Genomic DNA, 13,704 nt, shown 5'->3' on the forward strand with positions numbered 1-13,704 from the left:
TCTTTAACCAAATCTATAAAAATGATAGGGAGAGCTATTTTTGTTCACCATTACAATACGTTCATCACTTGGTGTATTGAAAGGTTGAAGTTTTTTAGAGCAGATTATATTTTATCACAAATAGTAGTATGATGGACAGAGATTTTGGATTACAACTCAGAAAGTTTTTTCATTTTGAAGTTGATAGGCGTGATTATGAGTTAAAAAATTTAATTATTTGACGGTAGTTGTCGGAGGCGTATAATAAGCCATTTTACATAATAGTTTGAAGTTGAGATTATAATTTAGGGTAAAAGTTGGAAGTATCTTAATTTTTTTCGAAGCATTGTCTTACGTGATCGTTTGCATATACTCATACTCAGAGTGCAAAATGAGTAGGATAAGTAAAAAAATAATGAATGATACGAAGTGGTAATTAAATGTGTATGTGTACATAATATGACATGACTGTTCACCAGAAACTAGAAAGTGATCATATTATTTTAATTTCGAAACAACATTAAATTATTAAAATATAAAACATTAATAAAATATTGGCTATTATAAAAGAGATAGGTACCTTATAAATAAATATTTATATTTTTTAAGAATTGTTTATTCAATTGTGTCTAAAAGAAAAAAGAAACATTTTTTTTTTAGATCAAAAAATTTGAATTTTGAAAAATTTTTAATGTCGTTTAGAAATTAGCTACAAAATGAATGTTTATACCAACAAAAACGTTTTAATTGATAATTGGTATGAGGATAAATACGGTACATTTCCATCAAAAAATGAAGGTAATAGAGAAACGACTTACCAAAAAGATTATCGGGAGAGTGTTTTGCCTATTCGAGATAACAGAGTTATGCGGAATATAAGAGAAAGAGCAATGGTAATTTTATTATTACAAAGTATATAAATCAAGATTTAAAAAAATGAAAATATTTACTCACCAAACGCTAAATATACATTGTGTATTGGTATATTATTTTATATTTAGGGATTGCCAATTACATTGTTTCGTGAGCATGGTATTCACAATGCTTACAATAAAAACACGAGTTCTCTGTATGATTTAAATTGCATGGCTGCTTACAATCCACCACCCTACAGACGTTACAATTCACGATCTGGACTCTGGGAACCTGAACAAAATTTTACAGTTAATTATGGACCAGGACGATGTGAATTGTTGAAAAAAAAACAGATAATTTGGAACACTGTTACAAAAGAATTTATACCCAGTACTGAATATCAATGTAGTTATACAGTAAAATAGATTAAAATAACAATTAGGAAGCATAATAAACCGTATTTAAAAAAAATGAAAGTCAATATTTTGTATTAATGTTAGATTAAAATAAGATGCACTTATTTTATTTATTAAGATATTTTAAGATAATATGAAAATACTATAAGTATTTGTATAATAATTTATAATACTCCATTTATATTATCCAATTATATTAATAATATATAATAGTACCCACCTAACCATGATTATAGATTATAATAAATAACTCATAAAATAAAGTTATTTAACTTACATACAAGTAGAAAAAGCGGGCAAGTAAATCAATGTAATGAATGTGTTAAATTCAAATAAATAAAAAAAATAATAACAATAATAAATAAATTAATTGTATACGAAAAATGAAAAACTTCCGAGTGTAGACGGGGCCCATATTATATAATATGTGTATTTATTATTTTATAATACATTTATATTTCTATTAAAGTAGTTATTAATTTTTATGCCTACTACTAATAATACGGTAGATTGGAAAAATTAATTTTTACACAAAATATCGCATATTATATATTATGAATTATTAAATCAATAATATAATATAAAAACCCTAGGTGAGATATTATTTAATTTATATATAGGTATCCAACCATTTAGTTGGCACTGACACATTATGCTAAGACTATGTAACTAATATCAAAAATTTGCTAAATTTGAAATAGAAAAGATAATTTTTTACGGACCCTAAACTCTAAATGGGAGTAATCGTTAGTGTTAAAAACCTAATGAAGTGACAGAGGCATTATAAACATTAAGCAACTTTGTTTAAATAAATTGGCATAGTTTTTTTAGGAGTGTCAGCTGGTATTAATTTTTGGAACCTCTTCCGGAGATGAAAAAGTTCATAACAAAATCTAAAAATGCTCTAGGATAAACTGGCAAATTTCTAAAATTTTTTTAATATTAATTACATAGCCCTAGAATAATGTTCTGGTTCCAACTTGATGGATAAATTGCAATTCATCATAATATTCAATACCTATAATATATTGGTTTAACATTCTAACCTAAATCATCTGTATGGAAAATTCTACTTAAATATCTATATTTTAGATTTATGAGTTGTAATAAAAAATTAAAAACGTTGTATTCAATTTTCAAGCTTTAGTTATTAAAGTTGAACATTATATGTATATATACATATATAATATATTTATTATTACGACAAAAAATTTGTGGAATAATATCAAAATTTTTACTTTATACTATCATAAAAAAATTCATGCAGATTTAAGCTGATCTTTTTTTTTTAAATTTTAGTATAAACAACTCACGAGGAACATAAGTAATAATATTTTCAAGAGTTTTGTCTGGAGTATTAATTTTGTTGTCATTAATATTAATAATAATAATAATAATTATAGCATAAAATAAAAAAAGATAATAGAAAAATTCAAATGTACCTTAACAATATTCAAAATATTTTAAAAACTATAGGTAAGTACTATAATGTATAATTTTTCTTCATTTTTTAACTATAACAAATTAATTAAATCGATTTTGTGTGTTTTTTTATACAAATCCAGTATTTCAGTACAGTGACAAATATAAATACACTAAATATATTATAATATGCAATGACTGTGTTAATCTAGTGACTTTGTATAATTAAATATTTGTCAATAATTTTATTTTCAGAGCTAAGAACGTAATGATCGAGTCGTTGACCTATATTTCAAAGAAAGTACTCCCAAATACTCTTATCGTTATTTTAAGAGTTTTTGCGCCTCTCATATTTTCCGAACAACTCTTGGTGTTATAAAAATAACTAGTTTAGCTTACTACTGAATAGTACCGATAAGTTTTAATAGAGTACGTTCTATGCGTTTTACTTTTACTAGATTAACATAAGATATACAGTATTTAAATAAAAAGTTTACTGACTGTTATTATTATAGCTAAATATGCCACAAACAAATTTTTTTGAGAGCCAATCAGCTGCGGTAACCATTTATAAAAGGGATACTGTATAGTGTATATGTTTATAGTTTCACCTATATTTTATGAAATTATGGTTATTATACTTAGTTATTAGTTTATTACTTTTCAGCAGTGAATATATTATATAGATATAAATTTATAGTATAAAATTGTGAGTATATTATTAAGTATACTTATATTTTCTAAAATATCGCAAATATGTACCTACGAAAAACGATAAAAATAAAAATGTTTTTTTTTGTTTTGTTTTTATAATAGAAAAACAGTTTTGTAAAACAACAATTATAATTATGCCAAAAAATTGAAAAATAGAATAAATTGTTGAAAATTGAAAAGAAAGAAACTTTTTAAAATCATAATAATAGTATATAAAGCACTTTCTCTTTTCTTGTAATTTTTTAACTGTTATATTATTCGAGTTATGGGTAAATGGCAGTAGGTAATTGGTAGCAAAATAAAAACTCATCACTTTGTCACTTTGTTTACAGAAAATCAAACAACATTTTTTGAACAATATTGTACCTATATTAATTGCTTAATGAATATAAATATTCACATAAGTACCATTTCATAAAAAATATTTTCTAAAATCAACAAATTTATCTTAGTGAGACTTTAATAGAATAGTAGTGCGTTTCAAGTACCTAACCTTATAATCAAAAAAATAGGAAATGAGTGTGACTGATTTCAAGTTGTACACTTTTCAGGTGTAAGAACTGAAATTTTTGTATGCTTATGGTTATTTAAAGAACTTTTACGTTTAATTATTTCCAATATACAAACATGTACTCTTAAATAAATAAAGGTAGATAAGTGAGCACCACTCTGCTGTAGATTAGGTTTCGAGTGAATCATTACTATGCCACTATATAGGTGAATTAAAATTTAATTCAATGATATATCATTGTTCATGAAAAATCATTCAAAGCGGTGAAAATCTACCAGCCTGTATCATTAAGTATATTTCTTGATATTTTTATTTGATATAGCTATTAAAGTAATTTATTTCATTTTACTTTTATTATTATAGTAGATTGATTTAATTGTATCTGAAAATATTACATTTATTATATTATAATAATATATTTTGTACTATTTTGTATGAATTTGTATAACTTAACATACTGTAAATCTTTGTGTTAATACCATAAAATAGTGAAAATAGATAATGTATTGAAATAAATCAAAAATTGCATTCCCTATTTATCCCTGGAATAATATTTTAAAATTATAACGAAAATTTTACATCGTTTTTTATCGTTTGATTAAGTAATTTTGTTCAAATTTTAACTTAAGATTTTTATAAAAATTAATTATCTTCATATAGTAATTATATTTTATAGTTTCAGTAAGAAATACTTATGAGTAATCTTGTATTAATCTTTTAAAACTTTGATATAGGTAAGACAAAAAGTTTTAATGAATTTCTATTTACAAAATAGTTTGAAAATTTCATTACAATTCGAACTTCAAATGAATATTATAAAAAAAAAGTGTACATATATATTTACAATATTTTTATACAGATATAAGAAAATCTTACACGGGATCTTGTATTCATTTTTCAGCATTTTATAATATATGTTACAAATAATTTGTAATTGACATTTATATAGAAAACAAATTGAAAAATATTTTGAAAATTTGATTGTAAATAGAAAATGATAGTTTAAACATTTAATGGAAATTTCAAGTATTAAAAAAGAATACTACTAGTACTAACTAGATTTAATTTAATTGAATATCTAAAACCACCTTCAAAATTGAAAATTAAAGAATTTTATCAATTAGTTATCATGTGTATGTAATATATATGCATAGTATATAAATAAATAAATAAACAAATATATAAATACAATGTAATATTAATAATCATATAAATAATAAATGTAAAGAATATTGTAATATCAATCGCCCGCGGTATTGCACACGATCGGACACAGTAACGCGGTCATACCAAAACGTCCAGTTTGACCATTCACCCAATCCTGAATATTGGATTGTAACGCCCACAGGACATAACCACCCGCGGTCGTACCCGTTGGTTCGATGTTCTCATAGTCCACAGACGTTATTTCCATGCAGCCTGGGGACAGTCGACCGCCAATGGGACGCTTGTTTCCGGTGGCTGTCCCGTTTTTGATCAGTGCATCGCTGGCGTCGTTGCAACTTTCGCACGGGTCATCGTCGTCGTCGTTGCAGCCATAGTCTTGTTCACATCTCGTGCCCTTCCCGCGTCCCCTGTCCTTCCCGCGACCCTTGTCCTTACTACGTCCCTTGTCTTTGCCACGTCCCGTTTCCTTTCCTTGTTGTTCCGTGTCCTTTCCTTGATCCGTGTCTTTCTCGCGCCCCGCGTCCTTCTCGCGTCCCGTATCCTTTTCGCGCTCGGTATCTCGTCGACGTCTCCTGTTCGGTGGCAAACAACGGTCACTGAAGGGAACGGACGAACAACCGCTGTGCTGAACGCTGGCCACCGCCGTCACGTGACCGTGCACGACCATCTCGAAATATTCCGGGTGAAACGTTCGGCGGGCGTCCCAGACGTACAAGTCTCCCCGACGGATGGCCGCGGGATCGCGGAAATACCACTGTGCGCCGTAAGCCGAGTCGACCGGAACCAGGGGTCTACCGATGCTGCCGCCGCCACTGATCGGTTTGCGGCCAACGTTCATCACGCACCGGCTTCTGCCGGTCGACGGACAGCTGGACAACCTCAGATCGGCGAACCCCGCACCGTCGCCACGGCCGTGGACCCGGAACGCGGTAACCGGGATTCGGTACGCGTCCGGGTGTCGGCCGTACGTGAAGTACAGGTGTCGACGCCGGCGTTGGCCGCCAAAGTCGTCCAACAGCGCCATGTGCAGGGTGTTCCGGCTCGGGTCCAGGTCGCCGTCGCAGCTGTCATCGTCCTCTACGGCAGAAACGGACGGCGGCAGGATCACGCGGATGCCGCGGCAGTCGTTCACCAGCCATACCATGATCAAACCTTTGAACCGGTCGTGGGTGCACGCGTCACCCACGTACACCGCCACTGGTTTTGGTTTGGTCACGCTCGACGACATGTCGTTCGTATGTCTACGATTGCGGACTACCGGAGGATCGGCTTCGCTACAATAACTGCAGTTACCGTTGTCTTCCGATTTATTCCGCGGTAATCGTTGGTTTCTTATGACTTCGTTGGTCGTGCCGTTCTCGTCTACCGTCTTCTTTCTCTTTGTTCTTGACTCGCCCGCCGAAGTGTCTTTGTCACCGTTGTCGTCGTATTCCACAACTATGGAGCATAACGATCGAGCTATCATCTTTATCCACTCCTCGCGGGTGTGCGTAGGCTTCATCAGTTTTCCCAGCATTATCTTGTGTACTGTCTTTAAAACAAACGAGGTATATTAGCTGACTAGCCGTAGTATACATAGTATAATTTGAAAATCAAATACTTTTCAAAATGCAAACGAATTATTCGTTAAATTTCAATTTGCTTTTTGATAATCATTATATAATTTTATTTAGGTATTATTAAGATTAAATGATTACACGTTTTTTTTTATTTTATGCTTCATTAATAACTGCAGTTTATCGTTTAATTAGTATTAAAATATTAATTAATTTTTTCATGTTTCAGTATAAAGTGAAGTAGGTAGTACAAAATTCTTATATCATATTAAATGCAATATTCTCATTTTAAATTCGTAATTGCTAATTAAAAAATTAATTTTTCTTACCTAGGATTATGTACAAGTGTACGTTTAAATAGATAAAATGAAAAAAATTATTTCAAATATATTTTAAATACTTTCTAAATGAATATACTTATATCTATACTTAAATACAAGTCATTTTTTAGTACAACTTTAGTAACATTATTTTCTAAGATTGGTCAGTAAACGGTTATACTAAATTATTTTACAAGAGATTCCACAATATTGACGTCCTTATACGTTGTATTCGACGTTTCACCGTTCAAATCCATTAATTAAAAATGTAACGTTCTACCAAGTAATCTTCTAAGACGCTTAAAGTGAAAATTGTATCACGGTATTTTAAATAAATATAAATTAAAGGGGGAATGTAAGTAACCGCTCTGCTACACAGTAGACTTCGAGTGAATCTCATCAATGAGTAATTCACTATAATGTACCTATGTGTTAAATTTGAATTTAATGATTAAATCATTAAATATGAAAAACGGTTATAAGTAAATTGTATGATACATTTATATTAATTAAAGTAAATACTATTAATAATTGCAGTTGTTAAAATAGATTGTTTCTGAAAATATTGCATTTTAAAATGTCATTGTTTATAAAAGAAAACTGTATACTTTAAAAGTTTCAAGTACCCACAATAATATTTTTTAATAACAACAAAATAACTAAAATCGTTATTATTCGCTTGAATAATTATATACATACTTTTTTTTTTTTTATAATTTATTACTAATTTTGTTCAAATTGAACTCAAAATGTATACAACAAAAACTATGCTATCTAATGTTTAAGATCTTTTTAAGTTACAATATATAAACTACTCGTTCAAAATATTATATTAAATTATCAATCCATAGCAATAAGAATTTAACACTTTATAAATTACCTATTTATGATTTTGAAGAATTTAAACATGATTTGAAATTCAAATTCTTAAAAAAATCATACCAATGTATCTTTAATATTTATTATTTTTAAATACCTGTATTAACAATTTATAAGAAATACCTACCTAGTACCTACCTATAAAACATCTTTAAAATAGTTTCGCTAGTGATGTTATGAATTCATATAAGTACAAAATGTTTTAAAATAATTATGCGTCTTTTTGAAAACAAATTTCTATAATACCTACTATAAAATAAATTTGACCCAACGTTTTTTGATTTAATATTTTTAAAAAACTTAGTATTATTGTATGTTTTACTTACAGTACCAGTAGTTACATCAATACCTAAAACCTTTGGGTCATTGTATTTTTTTGGTTTGCTAGTACGATCAGGTGACGTTAACGTATCGACAACGCCAATATCAAGTATCCAAAGTATACCGTCTGGACCCAAGTACACGTCTACTACGTTCACAAGTCCTTCACTATCACATGGATTTTCTTTGCCTTTATACTGTGTTGAGTGCTTGGTAAATTGACAATGTGCACAAAGTGATGGATATGGTGATATTGAATGATAACCATAATTGTTATTGCGTTTGTGTTTGGTATTCAAACTGCTATTTAAAATCGTCGTATTTGTCACACAATCAGTTAATGGAACATAACCCAAAGTAAACGGTACACCTGGTCTGCAATGCATAATAATGTTTTAAATTATGCTAAGCTTTCAACAAATTTATTATAATATAATATGTATTTCATATTTTCATTACTTTTATATTCATAAAAATCAATTATTTGTATTTTAATAGAAATTAATATGATGTTAGTACTTATGTAGACGTTTAATAATACTATTATTGTTATTATTATATTATACATTCTGATTGATGATTGATAATAATCAGTACCTAATATCATAGTATAGTTCCTATATTTAAGTATTTAATATTTTTTGTCTTCAGAAATATTTGTATAATACGAATAACAAGATATATTAGAATCAAACTTCAACATAGAGTAAACAGATAATAATCTGTACAACAATGCCACCAGATTATAAATCTAAATAATTACAACTTGGCGAAAGTCACTAATACACGAATAAACACAGTACAAAATGTGATGGTATTATAAATAAAACACAAGGACAATTTAATTATAATAATTATAGATAATATATACATACCTATTCAATAAGACTTATAGTCTTATATAAATACAATTAATACGTATTAAAATTTATTTCACTAAATGTTGCATTATATACAGGAATGAACAACTCTAAACTTCCAAAGCCATTGACCGAATTACTAGATTGGAGTCCCCACGATTCTATCTTCACCACCATCAAATTCATCGTAATAAACCTCTAATGTACTCAATACATTTTAATATCTTTTAATTGTTAATAGATTGTTGTATTCGTTAATCATGTATAAACAAATAAAATATGCAAATTTCTTTTTACTATTAACGCTGCCAAGAGTTATTTAAAATATATGATATTAATAAATATAATATTTTATATATATATATATATATATATATATATTATATATATATAAGAATAGGTACTTAAAATAGTTTAATTTGACAAAAGGAATTTAGTTTGAAAATTATTTTTGGTTTGTATGAGAACGAGTTATTTATTATATTTTATAAATAGATATCAAAATGTTAAATATCTCAGCTTACTTTGCGATTAATATAACAACATTTTCGTCTTTACTTCCTGAATAAATAAATTAAAAGTTTATTAAAGGTTAGGGTAAACTTTATAAGCTTATTACAAGGTTTAAAGCGAAGCAGATAATCAAAGTGTGTTTGTAATTTGTTTTAATTTTAAACATAATTACAAATTATTAAAATAAACACATAGGTAGTTTAATTACTGTTATTAAAATAACTTTTTTTTAAGAAATACAATGTTAACCATCATATTTTTAAATAGATAAAAAATGAAAATTGTAACATATTTACCATAAGATAAGAAGATAATCGTAATTTTGACAAAATCATTTAAATGTTTTTACACGATGTAATCGTAATCCACTTAGTGAAATCGACCTTTTTACTAAAAAAATTACCGTATTATCATGAAATGGAATCTATTATTTTATAGGTACTTTGTGGAATATAAAAATAAATTCATTAAATGAACTTAATGCACAAGTTCATGCATTTAACGCTTAAATTGTGTATCATTTAATACTTCTCACTATGTGGCTACCTACTTTGTGTAATACAAATATTTTTAACAAAAGCACATAAAAACAAATCAGAGACCATCTTAGTGATATTGGATTTTCGTCGGATTAAAAACATTCGTTGAATCTGCATTTAATTTTTGTGTTTACATCAAAAATATTTCCAAAATATTAAAAGTGGAAAATCATAAAATTAATTGTTGTAGTTACTCGTAGGTTTGTATTAAATTTAAATAGGTATATATTTTAACTGGAAATAGAAAACACTAGGAAAATAGAGTTATAATTTATAATACGATAAAGTTTAAATAATATTACCTGTAATAATAATACAAAATGTATGCTTGTTTTAAAATATGCATACTTAAATGTAAAATAAATGTAGTGTAATTTAATTTATAAGTACCAAATAATAATAATAATAATCTTTAATTACATGTACCTACCGATAAATATCAATGCGTATTGAGAATTTATAATAATGTTTTATTATTACTTAATAGTACGAATATAAAAAGTAACAGTATTTCCCATGCTGTTTTTTTGACTATAAACTAAAAATTTAATAAGAAAAATAATGAATTGTATTACACAAAATTATTGATAAATACTTGAAAAAAATTTCAAATATGAACGTTAGTTTTAGGATTTTTTTTTTTTTTGTTTTTATAAGAAATATACAATCTGTATAACAAAATAATACGAGTTCAGAGTAGGTACATCGCGGCCGTGCAGTTGTGTAAAAAATGTTCATAGTTCCTTCTATATTCCGCGGATTTTCTCCATACACCGCGCGTGAATCGACATCATCGATATAATATTATTATTATCAACGCGTACTTACCTATATCTCGGGGACACGATAAACGCCCTGTCTCCGGCCATCTGCATACGGGTGAAGACCACGTTGTCCGGCACGTAATAAATGTGCGGCGGTGGCTTCTGTGGCGGTGTGTCTGCGTCGCAATACGACATCGTCCCGTCGAGATTGGTAGGCCATGTCACGTAGTATCCGTTCAAAAATCTTGGTTTCAGACGACTCGGAGGTTTCCGGCTAGTGTCGTTATCAGTGGCCGCATCGACACGGTGTCCGAAGATACCGTAGAGAATAACAATAACGGTGATGGTTATTAGACGACGTATTAATGACAGTAATGAATAATTATTGCACATGGCGCAGATATTGTTGGATTTATCTTCCGGGCACTTATCGGAACTCGCAGGATATTTCCGAAAATGCATTGATTCACCGAGTTATTGACAGTCGAAATACGTGTCATATGATATTGTGGAATCACGTATTTGGGATGACATATTTCGGAAAAAGAATTAATTTTCACGTACCTATCATCTAATATAACTAATATAGTAACCATGTGGATAGTACGAGTACAAAACTGATGTAGTAGCGATGGGAACGATATAAGTATACAATTTATTTGTTAATTTTAAATATTCGTCATTTGGTCGGAGTAATTTCGTTACACGTCAATTCCACAATTTCGACACGTTCATTCGGATGGACAACATTTGGTCCTCGCTCGTGAATTCGTCACATAGGTGCACAAACAATTTAATATTTATAAAATTTTGGTATATTTGTTTTAATATTAAAATTAAATAATAATTTTAAACATACAAAATAAGTACGAACTTATTAGTTTGTTATAACTGAAATATTAATTATTTATAAAAAGTAGAATTAAAATAAAATATAGATATATGCATAAAAATCAAATTAAAATTATTTACAAACTACAGTAATTAAAACTTTGGAACATACCAAGTAAAATTTCGTTTGTTGTAAATTGTCAAAATTTGAGTATACTTTTAAGAATACACATAAAGTATTAAAAACATATCTAGCATGTAATAATGTTCTCACTATTCAATATAGACTAATTTCGAGAAAATTATAGTTATATTAAAAAACCATGAAATAAATTGCAAATATATCTAATATATATAGCCTAATGGCCCAAATAATAATCGCTAAAATCGATAAGTGTTGAATGCCGCGCGACAAATTGACACGCGACAAAACATTGTTAATATTTTAATGATTTCAAAATGTACCTAAACTTGTTAGTCGAACTTCAAATTCTTGTTTATTTAATTGTTATTGTATTGATATTTAATGCTATTGCATCGATATAATGACTCTATAGTTCCCTAAATGTAAATTCAAAAGTCTTGTAAGTCTATATATTATTTACTTGGTTGTAAACCAATTTGTGGATTTTTGAGTAAATTTATTGAAAATTTTGTTATATCTAAGTTAAAATTCAATCAAGTAGCTTCCGCGTTGTTAAAAAGTAAAGGTACTCAATGAATAGTACTGCTCATACTAAAATAATATAGTTAATTATAACTATAATTATTAATATGAACTATTTGTCGCATTCACTAATATGCGAGTAATGTCATTAAAAAATACGTATTTTATTGATAAAGTTTGTCCCTTATTGTAATTTATCACAATCCGTGACTAAACTGATTAAACAGCAACAGTTATTAAATACTTTAAAAGTTTAAAATGATAATAATAGAAGGTGGGCCCATTTTTGATAGACAAATACTTGATAATATTTCTTCCCCTTCATGATTATATTAGTAATATTTTATACCTATAATTTCAATACTTATATACTGTAAACTTTTGTTAGAAAAATTGTTAAGAAAATAGAAATCTTTAGAAATAATAACTTAATTCTTAATAACTAGGTATAGAAAATAACTATTTTTAACAATTAATTTAAATTTTAATCGAGTCTACTTTCAAGTGTCAACATATTGCGCTTTACTAGTTGTAAAAATGTCAATAAACATTGGTTTTTGAGAATTGATTCTTGACATAGTAAATAAACACTGAATTTCCAGTAATGCTATTTAAGACTATTTTAAACTATTTTTATTTACTATTTTAGGTAACTTTTGCATTGATGGATAATAGTGATAATAATATACCTATAATGACCAAGATCTCTAACACAGTAAAGTTACTATGGAACAAGGTTGATATGTTGAGTTAAAGCAGATATATACACGGTGTGGTTTGAAATATACCCACAACTTACAAGTACGAGGTTAGATTGAAATAAAACACGGTATTAAAAAAAAAAAAATCATCAATCGCGTTCAAATCATAACACATCATATCGGATCTTTAGGTTGATATAATATTTTCATATAGGTATTGGTATTTGACACCTGTAATAAATCATATTTACAATATTCCTATTTCTTAATTTCATTTTTCCTATTTGTATCTGTTGTAAATATTATTTACAATATTACAACTCTATCTGTTTATATATATATATATATATTATTAAAAATCACTGATATAAAAAATTGACTATTTATACCCAGTGATAATAATTATTTAAATTAAACTAATGATCTTGACTATGAAATTAATTTTATAATGAGATACATTATGGTTTTTTGTATAACTAATAACTATATATTTGTATGTATGTAAACGTATCATATTGTTATTTTGAAAATGAATATTGTGGGTTCGGTATAAAAATGCAATAGAAAATTATAGTAATCAATAGATTCACTTAAGAGCTTTATTTTCAGACTATTTATGTGTTTTTTTTATAAATCAAAAATATTAAAATATTAATTTTTTACATTGATAAATTTGTTCTGCTTAATTA

At 27.8% G+C, this 13,704-nt stretch overlaps 2 protein-coding genes and 1 long non-coding RNA gene across 3 annotated transcripts; 2 read left to right on the forward strand and 1 right to left on the reverse strand.

Annotated features, from left to right (window-relative positions):
* Positions 1-584: 584 nt before the first annotated feature.
* Positions 585-1,310, forward strand: LOC114125840 (uncharacterized). The gene is made up of 2 exons (XM_027989636.2): positions 585-872; positions 981-1,310. Exons 1-2 carry the CDS (start codon positions 696-698, stop codon positions 1,257-1,259), a joined length of 456 nt encoding a protein of 151 aa, XP_027845437.1. The 5' UTR covers positions 585-695; the 3' UTR covers positions 1,260-1,310.
* A 3,769-nt stretch (positions 1,311-5,079) lies between these two features.
* Positions 5,080-11,392, reverse strand: LOC114125780 (uncharacterized). The gene is made up of 3 exons (XM_027989552.2): positions 10,881-11,392; positions 8,146-8,515; positions 5,080-6,595 (listed from the first exon to the last, which is right to left on the reverse strand). The coding sequence occupies exons 1-3, from the start codon at positions 11,276-11,278 to the stop codon at positions 5,138-5,140; spliced, it is 2,226 nt and encodes a 741-aa protein (XP_027845353.1). The 5' UTR covers positions 11,279-11,392; the 3' UTR covers positions 5,080-5,137.
* Positions 11,393-11,502: 110 nt separating this feature from the next.
* On the forward strand, positions 11,503-13,276 carry LOC126550371 (uncharacterized). The gene is made up of 2 exons (XR_007604440.1): positions 11,503-11,596; positions 12,964-13,276. It is a non-coding gene; the product is annotated as an uncharacterized LOC126550371 (long non-coding RNA).
* The last annotated feature ends 428 nt before the right edge of the window (positions 13,277-13,704 follow it).

The sequence above is a fragment of the Aphis gossypii genome, chromosome 2, assembly GCF_020184175.1.
Source record: "Aphis gossypii isolate Hap1 chromosome 2, ASM2018417v2, whole genome shotgun sequence".
NCBI classification, from domain to species: Eukaryota; Metazoa; Arthropoda; class Insecta; order Hemiptera; family Aphididae; genus Aphis; species Aphis gossypii.